General features: G+C 38.8%; 1 protein-coding gene across 1 annotated transcript in view; it reads right to left on the bottom strand.

The window, feature by feature from the left end:
* Positions 1–4,624: 4,624 nt before the first annotated feature.
* LOC108678276 (uncharacterized protein PB18E9.04c-like) overlaps positions 4,625–20,102 on the bottom strand; it is a 67,913-nt gene continuing 52,435 nt past the window's right edge. Inside the window, exon 3 of the mRNA XM_018166649.1 lies at positions 4,625–5,209. Coding sequence (XP_018022138.1) covers positions 4,625–5,209 — 585 coding nt within the window. The remainder of the gene's footprint in view (positions 5,210–20,102) is intronic.

A 20,102-nucleotide genomic window follows, 5' to 3' on the forward strand; every position in this document is an offset into this window, starting at 1 on the left:
ATACAGAAGCATTTTTAACCTCTCGCCGCCCACACGCACATCAACATCCATTCTCCGTTGAAAAGAAGCGGTGACCGGGTGCATCCCTGTCGTACTCTCCTCCTTCATCTCACCCAGTCCGTCTCTACATCCCCATGTCTATATTTTGCTCTAGTATTCACATGCCTACTTCTCACAAGCCTCACATATTTTTCGCTCATTCCAAATTCTCCCAGTGTTTGACGCAGAAGTTCTCTATCAACCCGGTCTATGTCTGGAAAAGATAAGTACACTTTCTATGTCTGGAAAAGATAAGTACACTTTCTTTCCATCTCTTTTCATTCTCCCGATCAGTTCATTCTCAACAAATATACTATCGTCTGCTCTTCAGTAGCATTTAAAACCATTTTGCACGTCACCAAGCACTCTTTCGTTCCTCATACATCTTTGCATCCGCCCACTCATAACCGCACAGAAAATCTTACCAATGGTATCAGCAAGAGCAATCTGTCTGTAATTCTTAATATTCCTTCTTGCTCATGTGATCTCCCTTGTGAAGCAAGGTTTCCCGGCTTTCATTCCACGCGTCAGGTACACACTCATTTGCCCAAAAAACATTGAATAGATCAGTCAGTCTGCCAGTTGCACTCTCACCTCCATACTTACACATCTCATATGGTATCTCATCCGTTCCAGCTGCCTTATTTTTCTTCAGTCGTCTACCGCCCGTTTCACTTCCACATTTGTAATTTCCTCATCTATGCCACTCAAATCTTTAAGTTCTAATGAAACAACTAGGAACTGCCACGCTCTTCCAATAGCGTTACCGGTTGCCGTCGCCAGAACCTGGATCAGTCCGCCGGCTTCCATAACTTCGGCTCCTTCGTTGCAGGTTTTCGCCTAAAGCCGGAACTATTTCGTAGAGCCTATGAATCTAGTGGTTATATCATTATATCTGTTCAAATTCTTTCTCGTGTCAATTTATTTTTCGCTTGCTGCTAATCTTATGTGTGACGTGCCCTCGAAGTTCTTTTGAACCAGACGCCTCGATAAATGCTTCGTGGAATAATAATAATAATAATAATAAAAATAATAATATTAATAATAATAATAATAATAATAATAATAACGTTTTCGCCGGGGATAAATAAGTCATTCATCCCGCCAATGTCTTCCCAGAATTCCTTCACAGCCTCAGGCAATCTTGTTCTCTCAGTTACATACACTCCCTCTACATTCAGCCCATCCACTCTCAGATCATTTTCCCTCTTGTCCCCTCTTTGGAAGGCATGACATTCGCGTCAACCTCTCCGTCCCTTCATAACAAATTCATTTAACCTATTTCGCTCATACTCAGTAATATGGTTTTTGAATGATAGTTTTGGTTCTTCTTTGTTGTTCTTCATGCATCAGTCATGCTTCCTGATATTTTTGTTCACATGTATGGCACATCCGCATCGGTCATCGGCGTTGATGAATAGGCCAAATTGGCCTGTGGCCGACTCTAAGCTTGGCATGTTTCGTGGAGATCTGAGGACTGACTTTTTTACCAGATCTATCCAACACTGGCGCTGTAGCTAAGTAGGAACTGATCATCTACGTACAAGTTTGTGAGGTAGGTGGCACTAATATTCAAAACGTATAATTCTACATTGCTTTATCTAGTCTGTTCATTTTCGGAGCGTCTACTATGCTATAGCAGCTAGGGAGCCCGTTCCACATGTCGGTGAAACGAAATGAGAATTTTTGTCGCATAGATGAGTTACAACGCATTTTTTTAGTTTAGAACCGTGACCCCTTGTGTTGGTTTCTGTTTCATATTCTACGAAAACCTCTGTAATCTTGTATAAGCTATTAGTATTGTACTATTTATACTAATGATGTCACCACCCAAATGATGTCACCACGCAGCGTAAACAACAAAAATAATAAGCTTCAAAAACGAAAACTTTTCTTCATAAGACTTGTCATTGAAGCCTGAAATTATCATTGTCGCACTTTTTTTGAACAATCCTGATAACATTTTATTTTTTTATTTTTATTTTGGTGACCACACGACGTTACCGAACGCTCGGTGCGGGAGCACAGGTGCAAAAAAAAAAAACAACAGCTTCATAGATTTTGCATTTACGTACCTAGTGGTAGAGGCGTCTGATTTTTAGTTTACTGATTTTCAATATGCATAGATAATTTTAGCCTCTGTTCGATAAAAACTCCCAAATCCAGTTAGTAGCTTTTTACTCCCAAGAAAGTAAGTCGGAAACATTTTGCGCTAGACTACAGTTTGCCTAACATTCCACGCCGACGTCCTATGTTCTATAGTCCTGTCATATACAATAAAAAGAAAATATATAAAATTTCCGGCGGCAGAATGTTAATTATTCATCAGGTGCAAATTTGCTCTAATGCATGGTTATGATGAATAAAACACATGTTAAAAAATGTACATGCCTTCATTTATTTGAAAAATGCAGTGTTTCAGTCATATTTAGTTTCTTAACTTGTTAATTTGATCGTCTTCGCGACCGGTAAAATTCTTGCTGAAATCTTCTAATTACTGTTTTAACTTGTCAATGATTTTTAGTTTTGAGCGGCGGGACATTTACATGGGGCACAAATATTTGAAGAGGCTCAGCTTTTCGAAATTATCCACCCTCGTGAGCGAGTGTTTACCAGGTTTTAAAGGAGCTCGCAACCACTCCTAGGAATAACGTCTCTATTGATGAATGCAGAAGGACGAGAATGGCGTGCTCGATGGCGTCGAAAGAAACGCGGCCGTGACGCGGTCTTTGATATGTCGGAGAAATCTTTTAGGTAAACAGGTGTCCGCGAAAGCGGAATGATAGTCAGACACGCCTTCATGAATATCTCAAACTCCTTCAAATTATTGGATGAGGCTGCAAAGCTTCTTGCAATTTGCAATGTCTTTTTTTAATGGCTTTGATGAGGAATTTTTTCAAAAATCAATTTTCTCCGGAGGAAAACATTTCAATTTCAAGGAGATTTCTTCAAGCTTGCAATTGAGCCGAAAATTAACCGGAATTTTTTATGAGGAAATTATTTCGGATATTTATTTAGAGCGGTCTTGTTTATAAATTAAAGGCTATTCCGTGCGTCAAATTTCTCAACTGATTACACGAATTATTCTTTTGTGGTGGTAAAGAAATTTTCCTTTAAAATTTTTAGACATTTCATAGAATAAAATGTATTCACAGTTATCACAATTCCGCACTTTATCTTAAATAAAGAGAAGTGGAATTTCTAATTTCACTTATTTGGCCATAACTATTTTTCAGGTCATCAATAGTTCAAACATTTTAAACGATTCACTCATTAATTTACGTGTATGGAATTATTGGCAGTCCTCGAGGCATTTTGACCTACTAACTAACGGTTTTTTATTAATCACTCTAAACTAATAACCAAGGAAATTATTAATTTTTTAATTCCTCTATTATAATGAGAGTGTTTTTTTAATTTATGTTAATTTTCTTGCCGCAAATAAATGCTACTTACTCAGTATGTCTAAGTCAGGATAGTCAGCATACTTATCTCAGTATGCCGACTCAGTGAAAAATCTGCGGAATAGAAGCCGAAGATTTCAGTACCTCGGAACCATTTCTCTGTTAAAGTTCATGAGAGCACTCGCACCTAAATGCCCGCTAACCATTGTTGTGTATGAACTTCTAATGATATGATATTTAAATATCATTTATGAATTAGTGTGTCAAGAACGCTACAACTAGGAGGACCTTACATCCAAATGCTGTAGAGCAATCGGCTACATTTGTTAGTTACCGAACGTCGAAATTCCAATTAGGTGTCAACCTTGCTTATCCACCGAAAAAAATAGGAAAGTTTTCCTCATTAATGAAATAGCAAAATATTTTTAAGCGAGCACCATAAGGCAAATGATTTAGCTCGAGTATTTCTGTGTATTAACGCATGGGGGGATTGAGGGCATTACAGCACGAAACTCAAACATGGGTCCGGCACCACTGAAAAGAAGGCCATTGTTTCGTGACAGACGAAAATTAAACTGGTGCCATTGAGAGGAGGGGCAAGAGCAGCAGCATAAAGACTGTCCTCTCAAGTAGGCAAACAAACCTCGGCGCCAGCCCTAAACCTTCGTGAATTTTTGATCATGCCTTCTGAATGACTTCTTACCGGGCCTCTTTTGCAGCATCTCAAGCTCGAGCGCCGGTCCTGCTATGGCTTATTCTTCAAAAGTAGCAAAACTCCCGGCACAGAAAAAGACGAGGGTAGCTCCAAAGGAGGCTGTGCTCCTTTCCAAAAACGTCATCATCGATTGACAGGTTAAAAAAATGAGCTTGTCGAATTTTCTTGTACGTTTTGCATGAAAAGGGCTTGGCCCTGAGCATTACAACTTTTCACACTGCGAGTTTCCGATGCTAGTTTTCCGGGTAACTTTAACTGTATCACTTGTCATCGATGATTTGAATGAAGACCATTCCTCCACTAGTTGACTTCAAATAATTTTCCCTACAAAATCAGATTATAGTAAACAGTTTATTAGACTGAATCTTCATATGAACAATTATTTTTTTAAGTTTCTGAACAATACAAGCTGAAATTACAAAAAATTATCTTGAAGAGTCAATTTTACCAATTTTATCGATTTAGTTTAAAGCTTTGATATCACATTATTAACAGGTGTGGTACTGACAGGTGTGGTACTGACATGTGTGGTACTGACAGGTGTGCTACTGACAGGTGTGGTACTGACAGGTGTGCTACTGACAGGTGTGGTACTGACAGGTGTGGTGCTGACAGGTGTGGTACTAACAGGTGTGGTGCTGACAGGTGTGGTACTGTGACAGGTGGGAGTACTGACAGGTGTGGTGCTGACAGGTGTGGTACTAACAGGTGTGGTGCTGACAGGTGTGGTACTAGCAGGTGTGGTACTGACAGGTGTGGTACTAGCAGGTGTGCTACTGACAGGTGTGGTACTGTCAGGTGTGGTACGAGCAGGTGTGGTACTGTCAGGTGTGGGACTAGCAGGTGTGGTACGAGCAGGTGTGGTACGAGCAGGTGTGGTACTAGCAGGTGTGGTACGAGCAGGTGTGGTACGAGCAGGTGTGGTACTAGCAGGTGTGGTACTGACAGGTGTGATACTGTCAGGTGTGGTACGAGCAGGTGTGGTACTGTCAGGTGTGGGACTAGCAGGTGTGGTACGAACTAGTAGATTGTAGCAGGTGTGGTACGAATTCTGCCAGATTGTACTCAGTGTGTAATAAATAATCACCAACAAAAGTTTATTTTAATTCGGTTAAAATGCATTTTTTGCTGGCTACATTAAAGGAATTTATTCTGAGTGCATCTATACAACAAAATTTTGGGCAATGTTTACCTCACTGACGCTGTGATTACACATAAGTTCAGTCGTTACGCAACCGAGTGACGGAAATATATCTTTTACCAGGCTTCACCATCCCAGGTGCCGCTGATAACGTCATTTCGAACATAACGTCACGTAAATTCGAACAAATATGAATTAAAAACGAAGAAAAATGAAATATACCTGAATAAAGAAGAATAATATACGTTTAAAAATTACTTTTTAAAGACAACACTTCCAAAGAATCCAGTATCTCCAATCTTACAGATGTACAATGAATTTCTCATCTAATTTTCAAAAATTAAAAAATTAACTTTCAATTTTTTTATATATATAATTTTTTTAATATATAATTTTTTTTTCAAAATTATTTATTCTGTTAATTGATTTATGCATTGCCTCTGACTTCACACACAAGTGTGCAAAATTTCAGATCAATTAGACAGGTAAAAGTGTGTCAAATATCAGTTATAAGATTTGGAGCTGACAAAATTATTTTTTCAATTTTTTTAATTTTGAATTTTTTTTAATTTTTAAAATAATTTATTTTGACATTTGATTCATGCACTGTCTCCAACTTTACACAATTGTGCAAAATTTCAGATCGATAGGATAAGTAGAAGTGTATTAAATTTCGATTACAAGATTTGTAGCAGACAGACAGACAGACAACTTTAGTTGACAAAACATTTATGCTGTTCGATTGTGCAATAAAAATAAAAATATACGTTTAAAAACTACTTTTTAAAGACAACACTTCCAAAGAATCCAGTATCTCCAATCTTACAGATGTACAATGAATTTCTCATCTAATTTTCGAAAATTAAAAAAATTACTTTTTCAATTTTTTAAATAATTGATTCGTGCATTGCCTCTGATTTCACACCAGTGTGCAAAATTTCAGATCAATTAGACAGGTAAAAGTGTGTCAAATATCAGTTATAAGATTTGTAGGTGACAAAATTATTTTTCACTTTTTTTAATATTGAAAAAAAAAATTAATTTCTAAAATCATTTATTTGACATTTGATTCATGCATTGTCTCCAACTTTACACAAGTGCGCAAAATTTCAGATCGATAGGATAGGTAGAAGTGTATTAAATTTTGATTACAAGATTTGTAGCAGACAGACAGACAGACAGACAGACAGACAGACAGACAGACAGACAAACAAGAAGTGAAGTTAAAGAGAAGTGTTGTAAAAATACATATCCTTCAACAAGAATTTTTCTACCGACTAGTATTTTTTCCAGGCAAGTATTTTTGTCCGGGCAAGTATTTTTGACATGACAAGTATTTTTGTCCAGGCAAGTATTTTTGACATGACAAGTATTTTTGTCGAGACATATATTTTTGTATTAAGGCATCAGGTTGCCTCGTCATGTCGTGAGGCGCATAAGGCACGACAAAGACGCCCTCCCAGGAGGCCCACTGGAGCCTCACAAGTGTGCCTCTTACATCACTTGAGCTTCGCAGCATCAACTGGTGCCGCTTATCTCTTTATCAGCAACTCATGCTACCAATTAACCCAGCCACCCTCGTGGTCCTGGCACCACAGTTGTTTAGTGACACCTCTGTGGCCCTTCATATCTGTGGTCCTTCCATATGTGCGGCCTTTCATATCTGTGGCCTTTCATATTCGTGGCTCTTCGTGTCTGTGATCCTAAATATCAATGGTCTTCATATCGGTGGATTTCTTATTTGCGATGTTTCAGATCTTTGGCTTACATATCTTTGGTTTATCGATATTACCCCAATATACTAAAATCAAATGAAAATTTTAATTTTCAATCCACAAACCAGAAGCAAGATGACAAATTATTGTAAAAAATTTTTGATTCAAAATGTTCATGTTCCAAAACAGGTGCCTTTTACAGATTAAAAGGCGAAAAAACGAAAGTGTAGTTGTTTGAAATTAAGCAATAACGCTTAATAACAATAATGAAATTAAACGCTGTCGCTCTCCGAAATTAAACAATAACGATTCAGTCAATACAGTTAACTATAGAATACATGAGAAATGCGCTGATACTCTGCAATGCTGTGAGGAGTTAACGCCGCAGTTCAGGGTAAACGAATTGCGGAAGTTATCCGAGTAACAAATTGCAATTGCCATGAATTTAATGTTGTATAATTATTATAAAAAACCACATGCACAAATGCCTGTGAAGTGCAGATCATCCTGCACCCAGGCTGGAGGAGGAGGGGGGGGGGAGTTTGGCGCCCCTCAGCGCCAATCGATAGGCTCGAGAGCCCGCGCCTGCTGTCGGTCCCCTCGACGAGTGAGGGAAGCTAAGCGGCGGGCAGGTTTTATAGAGCGGGCCGTAGTGAGGGAAGCTAAGCGGAGGGCAGGTTTTATAGAGCGGGCAGTAGTGAGGGGAGCTAAGCGGAGGGCAGGTTTTATAGAGCGGGCCGTGGTGAGGGAAGCTAAGCGGAGGGACCAGAGTGAGAAATGCTGAGCTGTGTGACGTTATATTCAGAGAGGGCAAGAGTGAGAGATGCTAAGCTGTGTAAAGTTTTTATACAGGTAGCCTATAGTGACGGCATCTAAGAGAACATTTTCGTTTTAACGAATTAGCTTCTGCCAACTGGCAGCCAGTCGATACAAGTTGCATAACTAAACTGCTAGTTGTAGGTATTTTAAAATCTTTTTTGATTTGGCCGATATTACAAATCAAAGCAGGCAGAGAAATTGCTCGTTTTAATATGAAAGCTCAACGGAGACAGGGATACCAAACACAAGTTTCCATTTGTGGATAAAATAAAAATAAAAATACGCGTGGAATTTGATACGGCGGAACAGATTTTTAAACCACATCTGGATTAAATCAACCACCGAAAAGTTAACTACTGAAAAATTGCATTGGCAGTGACACAGCAGAATATTGATCACTATTGGCTAACATCTAAATTTCAATACAGGATATTGTAGTATGTTGTGTACGGTGGCAAGCGCCGAGTTCATTTGATATTTCCCTATCTCATTGGCAGAACCTTATGAATGAATACAGTGATAAAAATTGAATAAGTTTAGTTGACGGCGACTGTTACTGATTAATTAATCTGTATTAATGGTGTGTTTATTATTGATAACTATTTTAATGACGTGTTTGAAATTGACTTAATGTTCATAATTTTGAATGATGCGGTTCAAGATACAGGATATTGATTGATAACTTTGATGCCAATTAATAAATGTAGCTTATAATATTGAGTGAGTCACTGTAAAGCTGTGCACAATTTCGTTTGATTGAAGGTGTCTAACGCGTTAATTGGTTATGTAGTATAATTTGTTGATAGATGAAATATGTTAAAAAACAGTTATTGATTTAGTAATTTTTTAATTTGTTAATACAATTTTTGTCCCTAATGTTGTTTGATAAATTTTTACTATAATTTTGAACGATTATCAACTGCGGCAGCTGATACGCGTCTTGGCGAATCAGCGGCCGCTGAGGCGCTTCTCCAGGAATATCAGTGGCCACTGAATCACATCTCGGAGAACGTCAGCGGCCACTGAAGCACATCTCTTAGAAAATTAACGGCCGCTAAGGCGCCTCTCAGAGAACATCAGCGGCCACTGAGGCGCATTTTGGAGAACATCTGCGGCCTCTGATGGACATTCCGGCGCACATCAGCGGCCGCTGATGGACATTCCGGCGTACATCAGCGGCCGCTGAGATCCGGCGTAGGGCTACGTCGGACGAGAACCGCTGTTGGAGATGAACAAGTTTACCTTCTGCTTCCTTCCTTTCAGTTCTTCAGTTTTCCTCGCGGATGACTGAGCAATTTAGTTGGCAAGCTTTTATTTCTAGGAGAGCATCAAAGCAACAAACTTCATTTTGAAATTGTCGAAAAGTTGAGACGAGGATAAGGCCGAGCTGCAACGAAGGCCCCAATAACTGCATAACTGGCATCCAACTTCACTCCAGTAACGGTTCCGCATGCGCCGCCAGGCCGCTCTCCCCATTGGTTCAGACAATAGCCAATAAACGCGCCTGTTACAACGGATTACAATTCAAATAGACCAATAACGCAACGAAGAACAAAAACTGCCAAGCATTAGCGTAGCCAATGAATGTCGGGAACACAAAAGTCACGTCTCTACTCGGCGATTGAGGGGCAGAGCGAGAAAGCTAGCTGGATTTAGGAGATATTGAGCGCAGCCAGAAGACTCTGATCAGGAACGAGTGTTATTATAGGAAAATGGAAGGCTATATTGACAATGACATTTACTAACTGTCTTTTTCAAGGTGTCTTCCAGGCTTTCATGACTCAATAAGCGGTTGCTTACGTAACTTTAGGAGTCAGCGTAGTTTCGCTACCAGAAGACCGCCAAATGTTGCCATCTCGACTGTGTTTGCGGGGATGTTGAATTATCATGGGCTTTATTAGCTTCATAACGACTCTTCGTACATTCATTGAGCCATTTTCACGGTAATTGCGCTATGATGCTTGAGTCATAATGCTTTCTACTCTATCATTTTCGTTTAAACCTAATGGTTATGTTACCATTGTGAAGACTTACATTATTAACAGAGATATTAACAAAAACTTGCTGGATGCTGGGAAAGAATGCAATGATGACTGTTTTTTCTTGTAAATAAAAAAATAAATGTTTTTTCTCTCTAATAAATCGTGGAAAGGAGAAAGTAAAATAAAAGTATGAATGGAGTGAAAGTGAAACATAAATTAGAAATGTAACAAACAAGCTGCATTAAATCTTATATGGCAGAGAATTCTATCAACGTGCCTCCAAAGAACGATTTAAGTAGATCAGAATTGATATTAAACTCGAGTTGCCTACAGATTTATTTTCCATGAATTGCCTCCTAAGTTGGCATAATATATTTTTCTGTTATTAACTACTGTGATGAGTGGAGATTAGCTAGTGGGAGGAGTGGAGATTGCTTAAGATGATGAGTGGAGATTAGCTAGTGGGAGGAGTGGAGATTGGCTAATATGATGAGTAGTGATTTTCTAACATGATGAGTGGAGATTGATTAATATGATGATTGGAGATTGGCTAATATGATGAGTGGAGATTGCTCAAAGTGATGCTTAGTGATTGGCTAATATTATGAGTGAAGATTGGCTAACATGATGAGTGGAGATTTTTAAATATGATGAGTAGAGATTGGCTAATATGATGAGTGGAGATATGCTACTATGATGAGTGGAAATTGGCTAATATGATGAGTGGAGATATGCTACTATGATGAGTGGAGATTTTGGAGTATGATGAGTGAAGATTAGCTAATATAATGAGTGGAGATTGGTTAATATAATGAGTTGAGATTGGCTAATATGATGAGAGGAGATTGACAAGTATGATTATTGGTTGGCGAGAGGATGAACCATATACATACTTTACAACTGATGACCTTGTATTAATTAATATCTCCTTATATGTACTAGTCTACATACAGTTGAACCCGACAGACGAGTTATATTTTTCGTCCAAAGAAACCATTTATACATATTTATTTTAAAGAATATTCATTCAAATAGAAGTTCCATTACATGATTACGAAAATTGAATTATATGGTATGACATACGTATAAGGTCTTCGGTTTTGCAAGCCCTGCTATAAATATGATTTGTCGTATTTATAACAGACTTTCATGCCCACATTTATTATCGATTAAAGAGTATATGACTGCAATTTCAAAATTCCTACAAATTTTACAGCGGCCGCAAGTTCATCGGCGTTGTTCAACTAGTGTTGCCGGTGTGCAATGGGCGAGTCATTTTCTGCAATTGCTGATTTCGAGTGATTTGATTACCACAAAGAAAATTGTGAGACCTGTGAGACCCCATGAATTTCTGGGTATCGTCTGTCTGTCTGCTGACGTCTGTCTGTCTGCTGACGTCTGCCTGTCTGCTGACGTCTGTCTGTCTGCTGGCGTCTTTCTGTCTGCTGACGTCTGTCGGTCTGCTGACGTCTTTCTGTCTGCTGACGTCTGTTTGTCTGACTGCTGACGTCTGTCTGTCTGCTGACGTCTGTCTGTCTGTTGACGTCTGTCTGTCTGCTGACGTCTTTCTGTCTGCTGGCGTCTTTCTGTCTGCTGACGTCTTTCTGTCTGCTGACGTCTGTCTGTCTGCCGACGTCTGTCTGTCTGCCGACGTCTTTCTGTCTGCTGGCGTCTTTATGTCTGCTGACGACTATCTGTCTGCTGACGTCTTTCTGTCTGCTGCTGTCTGTCTGTCTGCTTAAGTCCATCTGTCTACTGACATCTGTCTGCTGACGCCTGTCTGTCTGCTGGCGTCTTTCTGTCTGCTGACGTCTGTCGGTCTGCCGACGTCTTTCTGTCTGCTGGCGTCTTTATGTCTGCTGACGACTATCTGTCTGCTGACGTCTTTCTGTCTGCTGCTGTCTGTCTGTCTGCTTAAGTCCATCTGTCTACTGACATCTGTCTGCTAATGCTAATGTCTGCCTGCCTGTTGCCGTCTGTCTGCCTGCTGACGTCTGCCTGCTGCCATCCGCCTGCTGCCGTCCGCCTGCTGCCGTCCGCCTGCTGCCATCCGCCTGCTGCCGTTCGCCTGCCGTCTTATCAGCGGCAGGCAGCCTCGCCTGAGCCGCCGCCTCGTCCGGCGCTCACGTCCGCTGTCGCCTGTTCTTCCTGAGGGCCTCAACGCTGTGAAGAAAACTTCTGTTTATTTTGTTAATTAAACCTGCGATAAATGTAAGATAATTAATTTGCTAATTAAAACTGGGATAGAGAATAGGTGCTGGAAAAGTAATTAACCATCGAAAAAAAACGTTCAGGAAAAGTGCATGACTTTTTGCCGCAAAAATGTAACCACTCTATAGCAGTAACAAAATTAATTACAAACTAAAAAATATATTTAACTTAATCATAAATAAGAGCCCTTAGTAATCTTAAGAGCATGACAAACTATATTTAGATATTAAGTATTGAAGCAGGAAATAAATGGCTGCTCAGAATGAATATATGGAATACCTTGACCTTGAAAAATGGGATGAATTTTCTGAACTGTTGCCATGACAAATGATCAGGACAGATGTGACATATTTACGAAGATGAATATATATGTGATGGCTTATAATTCATATACTTGTGATGAAGTGGCGTAGTGTGGTGAACTTGAGCAGCAAGTTATGCACCATTACTCATGTTGAGTCAAGTTACCTGTTTGCCAAGTCTGTTTAGAAGACGGCGTGCAGTTGCCTCTACCAACAGATCAATATGAGTGATGAGTAATGCTCGCTTCTGGTATATGTGTGTGCACTTACGACTGCAGTGTACTGCTGTATACTGATGCCCAGGCTGTACACTGCGTCAGTGTAAGCATGTGATGCCCAGGCTGTACACTGCGTCAGTGTAAGCATGTGATGCCCATGCTGTACACTGCGTCAGTGTAAGCATGTGATGCCCAGGCTGTGCACTGCGTCAGTGTAGGCATATGATGCCCATGTTGATGCTATCATGCTGTGTTATGCTGCATGCTAGCTGTAGTCGACATGCTGTCTCATGCTATATGTGAATTTGGACACGAAGAGTAAGAGCCATATATAATATTTAACTATTTCTATGAAATTCGACTTGAAAAAAGAGTTCGTCCTTACTTGTTGCTATTCATTATTATTGGAAGCCGGTATTGTTTTATTCGTTATTGCCCATTGCTTCAAAATTAAAATAAAAATCTACGTTAAGTTTTTATTTTGTTCCTCTATTGGCACATTGCTGTATAACTCTTGAGGAAGAACTATGTTAATTCAGTCATTCAGTATAACATATGAAATATTGAGGATTACAAGAATTTAAAACAAGAACCAACACCATTGGCCACGGCTATGAACTAAAAAACTGCGTTATAGCACATCCATGCGACAACATTTCTTGATTTTCTTCTCGCTTCGAGTCACCGACATGTGGAACAACCTCCCTGATGGCATCGTTGACGCTCCGAGTATGAACGCCTTCAAGAACAGACTAGACGAAGCTATGCAGGAGCATATGTTCAGTCTTAAAATGCCTAGCAACATACGTACCAGGCAATAAGTCCAGCAGCTATCTCAATCAATCGTCAGTTAAGGAAAGATAGGGTTCCAAAGGCCTGATCCCTTGTGAATCAAGTCACGAAAAGTTCAAGAATCGGCAACAGGCCATGGGCCTATTTCTTCAGTGCCGACACTTCTATTCTATTCTAATCTATATTTGGCCTCTTCTTCAGTCTTAAGTCGGATTGTGTTACGCCAACCGATGTAAAATTAAGTTATATTGAACGTTCTTGGTGCCAGTTGCAAGAAGACAGACGACAAATACCAGGTACCAGATGCCAGGTGCCAGATGCCAGGTGCAAGGTGCCAGCTGCCAGGTGCCAGCTGCCAGGTGCCAGCTGCAAGGTGCCAGATGCCAGGGGTTTGATGCCAGGGGTTCAGGGGTTAAATGCCAGGGTTTAGATGCCAGGGATTAAATGCCAGATGCCAGGTGCCAGGTGCCAGGTGCCAGATGCCAGGTGCCAGCTGCCAGGTGCCAATTGCCAGGTGCCAGGTGCCAGGCACTGCCGAGACGACTCAAGAAAGGCACTTGTGGCCGCATTGGCCCCCATAAAGCACAGCTCATTACACGTGTAGCTGCTCTCTGCAACTCAACGCTCCAGTTATTCCATATGAAATCGTCGCTAGCACCGCATTATTCCATCCCGTAGACGTCCAAATTACAGCTCAGCGCCTGAATTATTCAACAATCGCTCATAATTACGGACGTGAATTCGAGAGCGCCGGTCTTACGGCAGTCGTAAAGAGTCGGCCGTCATCTTGTATGCAAGCTCCGTGCATGAACACCTTCGTTGAAAACGCACCTTTTGTGCTCCACGCCAATAATCTCGATTATTTAGAAACTGAAGAACATTTAATGTGCCTGTAGGTCGAGGTTCATTATTCATTCAGGAGAGTTCGAGTTTGTTCAGTTTCAAGTCGATTAAGGTCACTTGGCAATAGTAAGACTGCAACGAATCAGCCGGAATCGTTGAGGTAAGTTTATTGTGACTTAACAAATATATTACATATCAAAATTCCATAGTATTCATTTGATAGATTTTTTTCGGTTGACTATATGATAGAGGAAAAAAAGCATACTTGAAGATATTGTCATTTTATAAATGTTTTTGATCTTCAATTGATTTGAGACAAGAAATTAGATTTTTCTTATTTTTTTACTTTATTTAGCTAGAAGAAATAATGATATAAATAAATAATATTAATAATAATAACATACATTCATTATGTTTAGAAGCCCTCCTATGAGCAGATTTGTCGCAAAATTATGTATGTAAATATATGTCTAGTTTCTGGAAATTTAGGTATGCAGTTAAAGTTCGTGCAGTTTTTAAAACGATTTATGTGCGTTTGTTCATTAAAACTGTGCAGAAAATATGATTGTAATTTGGAGCAAGAGTTAAATAGAATTGAAATGTGACATGACCTGTTAACTAGAATGTGCAAATGAAATATTTTGTTTTATATTAAACTTTGGTATTTTAAATATACATCTAGTGTTCATGATCTAACAAAATACATTATAGGAAAGAACATGAGTGTTTTGAATTTGCTTTTAAATTATTATTGCGTTTTTTTAAGTTAAATAGTAAATAGGTCCGCCACTCTGAGCATGCTAGTAGAATAGTTAAATATAGATTTAAAATTTAAACTTAAAATAATTGAATTAAATTCGAAAAGTAGATAAATAGCATCAGTCAACACACTCGCTTACTTGAATTAAGTTGAGCTGTTAGTAGTGACTTGCATGAGGTATATTACTAGAGCAAAAAATAGCTGCTAAATTGTGTTCTAAATCAACCAAAATTCTCGCAAAAACCTACTTTCTTGGCCAAAACCATTTTTATTGGATCTGCCTTTGATGTTATGAAGCGATCGTTATAGCCACCCGTAAACGCGTCCATATGTAAACGCACATTCAAACTCGTACTAAAAGCCCCGAGTTGATAATTTCGAGATTGTGTAACTGTTAGTAATTGTGGAGCACAATAGCGCAACCTACAATACCATTTGATTAGGAGAGCTTGAAGTAGCCGGTAATGATAGCGAATCCGTCTCAGTGCGATCCATGGATGTGAATGTTGCATGAGAAGATACAAGTCTTAGTGGCTGCTGCATAACCTTGCACTACTTGCCATCCTGGGCCGCGATACGGCCATCATTATGCTAGCGTGACACGCAACTCGGATGGACGGTACAGTAGTGAATGTTATTTGAAGATATTATAACATTTTTTATCATTATACACATTTGATGGGAACCTAGGGAAATAAATGGGAATAGAAAGTAAAATAAAAATAACAGATAATATTTACTCTTTAATTTGTAATTCAAGGATCTGTTTTGCGGCGTTAAATGCGTTGAAATATTGACCCATGTGTTACTGCATTTGAACAAAATTATTCGAGGCAAGATTGCATAAGAAACTAATTTAGATCATTCGTAATTCTTAAAAAGACCGTTAAGTCTTAAAAGACAATACAATATTATAATTCACCGTTAAACATTATTCATCATAAATAACTGTTTTCGGTTGAGGTATCTGTAATTTATTATCGAGTGAAAAAAGAATTTTTTCAGTATTAATCTTGCACTGACGAAATTTTTTTACTTTTCCTAGTCACTTCACCCAACCACTCGTATAAGTCACTCATATCGAAGAATATTAGAATGCCTCTTTGTCGAATATGAAGCAGATGTTAGCAGATATTGAAGCAGATTTCAGCATGCCCGAAATGTTCTAGACTTTCACGACAAATCAGTCAACTCGCTGTAAGACGCGCACAATATTTTGGCAGGGTTGACCGGAATCCAAAGGAGCTAGCAAGTTTGAGACAAACATAGATCGCGTAATGATCGTCGTTGATTGCTAGTAAGTGTTTGCACGACTCGCTGCCTTCTCTTATTGACGACGTATGGCGATCACGGAATATTTCGCTCGAGGCTCATTAACTGCCGCCGTCTTAACGAATTTTGCAATTCCTCAACGAACGATGAGTTCGCTCGATTTACGTCCTACGTTGCGTTCAAGCGATCGGGTCAAACAAGACTGATCATTGAAGTTTTTAAATTAAAATTCAAAACTCTGCTGGATATTTGAGAAAATATACCGCAAAAAAGTGTTTAGAGATAGAAATTGCTTGCCAGCAACAAAGATGACAATGGACTCATTCAGTCAGAAGGAATTTAAAAATTTGTCGTTAGAAATAATTTAATGATAGTTTGAAATAATCGTACGTTCCATCCAGACCCCACTCAAATGCTGCGTTCATCACAAAGGTACAAAATTCAGTTTCAGGAATTGACATAACTGGATCATTTCTCTAAACACAATTAACCGCTTACATTACGTTGAATCACAATTCCTTGCATTTGGTATTTATTAAAAATATAGTTTCCAGTTAAATTGTTCTAAAACTTTGATCATCGTTCATGCAGGTTATCAACAACGGCCAATAACTCCACTCAACTTAAACAGCATTCTTGAAACGTTCCGTTCGTTCATAAATCAGATAAATTTTTATTATCATGCATTTACACATTCTATCAACATAGTATCATGTGTTAACAAATTTCATTAACATAGTATCGCATATTAGCATATTCTATTAATATAGTATCATGCATTACTCACACATTCCATTAACATAGTATCATGTATTCACTCATTCTATCAAAATAGTTTCATGTATTTACACACTCTTTTAACATAGTGTCATGTACTTGCACATTATATTAAGATAATATCATGTACGAACTCATTCTATCAACATAGTATCATTTACGCACACATTGTATTAAGATAATATCATGCAAACACACATGCTATTAAGATAGTATCATACACACATACACTCTATCAAGACAGTATCATGCAAACACACATTCTATAAGGATGGCATCATGTACGCACACATTCTATCAAGATAGCATCATGCACTCATACATACATGGCAGATATTCTTAGCGTCACTTCGTCGTAAACTCCCGCAGCCACAGCATGGGTCGTAATGAAGGCTGTAGGGGGGACCCATACAAACTGCCGCTCTCTGCAGCACGCGCACTTCTAACTCTCCTACTTTTATGCCGCTTCTGCTGCTTGCTACTTGAGAATAAAATAACAAACTCTGAGACACATCTGTTGGTTCCTGTTTGTCCACACGTAAAGTTAAAACAGAAGACTCTGAAGCACCTCTGTTGGTTTCTGTGTCCACGCGTCGCGATAGCTTGTGTATGGTGGACAACATCGCAGCACAGGCATGAATATTGCTCGGAACTTCTAGAGCATTAGCAATATTTTCAGAGTTTCTAGAGAATGACAGTAAACTGATTTCCACGGGCTCTTCTAGATAATCAGGATCTCATGTGCACTAAAACTTGTCTACATAATGAACATTTTTGACACGAGTATATTACTTTCGGATGATGATGATATCTGGCAACATTTATAGTTTGGAGAAGATAAATAGCGCGTATAGCGAATGTCGAATAATATGCAGTTGCTTAGAAGCGCGGTATCATGGAGGTTGTGGCGTGAAGAAATACAAATCAGAGGAATTAATCAAATTTTATCATAAGCTAAGCACAAACAATACAATAGCAGAAATAGTTAAACCGTGATTGTATTTTAAAGGCAAATTATAAACTCCGAAAGCCATGAATATCTTTAAGGATAAGCAAGTGCTTCCTGTAATGAAGAAACATTTAAGACTCGAAGCGAATGTTCTGCATCATGCGAATATCCTGCATCATGCAAATATCCTGCATCATGCGCATGTCCTACATCATGCGAATGTCATGCATCATGCAAATATCCTGCATCATGCAAATATCCTGCATCATACGAATATCCTGCATCATGCGAATGTCCTGCATCATGCAAATATCCTACATCAATAATCATGGAATTGAACATTAATGTATTATTAAGAAGCTGGAGCACGATGCGCCGTGCAGGTGCGGACGCAGGTGCACTGTAGCGTGCGTGACATCGCTTCCTTGCGCAGCACGATCGCCGAGTTAAGTAGCGTTTACGGCCTGTCACCTCATTTACCCTAGTTAGCTACTCATTTACTCTAGTTAGCTATACAACTAAACGCTTCACTTGACCCAGCATTACACATCAATGCTCGAATTTTATGTCCGCTCGATTATTGAAGGAAGATAATAAGCTTTATTGGATACTGGGGTGGTGAAGGTACATTTCAACTCGTAAAAGATGAGTCTGATCGATGAAGCTTGCACTCAACGAAGAAGAATGATTGCTGTTCAGGTTTCTGACCAAATTTGTCTACAAATTTTCCGGGAATTAATATTTTAGGTATTACATATATGTAACAATGAGTTACATATGAGTTACAAATGAGTTTTTCAGTTGATAGTTGTGAACAAATTTTTCGTCCAACATAGATGATCGTTTGTTAAGGTTCAAAATTATTTAATTAGATTTATTGTTTACAAATATTTGTTAAGCGATTTTCACAACAGATCAATTCTCATAATAAACCGAACTAACTTTAGAAAATATTTCGAGATTTTATATTCAAAGAATTATTATTCTATTGAGTTGGGTATAGACAATAAGTGCTGAAGAAAGCCATTAAAAAATTTAAAGTGTGTATTTTATCTCTGCATTATCTATCATACATATTTATTCTGGTTTGTATCTATTGAGTGATAGTACCTACAGTGTCGGGATATTATTATATGTTATTATCATGTGATATATAACGCGGTAGAATCGTAAGGAATTGCAAAACGGGGGATTTTTTTTCATCAAGTACAGTAAATAAAAAAAAAATCATTGAAAAATTACATCTAATTCTGAAGTAAAAACTGAAGTTGAAGGCGAATTCAATGATGAAATTAGATTAGAACGCGCGTTCTTCATTTAATTGCAATTATAATAAAAATGATAACAGGGTAAAAGCATTTACTCAATGATTACTTATACCGGAAAGGCCTTTAATTGTTAAGCTATTTGTTTGAAAATCGTTGCACGATCAAACAATACAGAAAATGGAGATATAATATAAAGAGAAGAACATAAATAAATATAATGTACAGAAATCAATGTACGACAAAATCAATAACTTTCTGATACTACGCCCTACCCTCCAAATGTTAAACTCTACTTTACCTTCAGCCTCCTCCTGCAATTTTGTAGCGCTGCGACTCCATATACAGACACCCCGAGGCATATTTATCCCGAGCCTGTGCAAATATGCCCAAAGAATTTATTGCAATGCCCTACCGCTTAAACGGCCACCGATAAAAGGTGTTGCTATGAACATAAGTAATTATAAAAGCTTTATTTACTTATTGACGCTTGGAACCGGCAGCCACTCGAGCTGATTGAGCGGCGCAGCCGCGGGTCAACATCGTCACCGACGAGCCTTATTAGCATGCAACCAAAAATGTCACTTCGCGCTCGAGCTTTGCGGCTTTATTTGAGAGAAATCTTTTCGGTATTACAAGCTGATAAATTTCTAGGTGTCAAGTGAATTAATTAGAGGGAATAGTGTCTTGAGGTGCTAGGTGCGGTGCGGCTGGCAGCGTTATAGGTAAAATGTCTACGGCTACCTAAGAAATTCGAAGTAACAACCATCAAAGGACGTTCCTTAAACTTTAAATGTATGCGCTGAAAAGCGGTTTACGGTGGCACGAAAATGTGAAAAGTGAGTTAGAAGGTTGTATTTTCCTTCCAAATGTCAAACCGGAAGATTCATTCTGACGG

This window comes from Hyalella azteca, unplaced genomic scaffold, assembly GCF_000764305.2.
Source record: "Hyalella azteca isolate HAZT.00-mixed unplaced genomic scaffold, Hazt_2.0.2 contig14766, whole genome shotgun sequence".
In the NCBI taxonomy this organism is placed as follows: Eukaryota; Metazoa; Arthropoda; class Malacostraca; order Amphipoda; family Hyalellidae; genus Hyalella; species Hyalella azteca.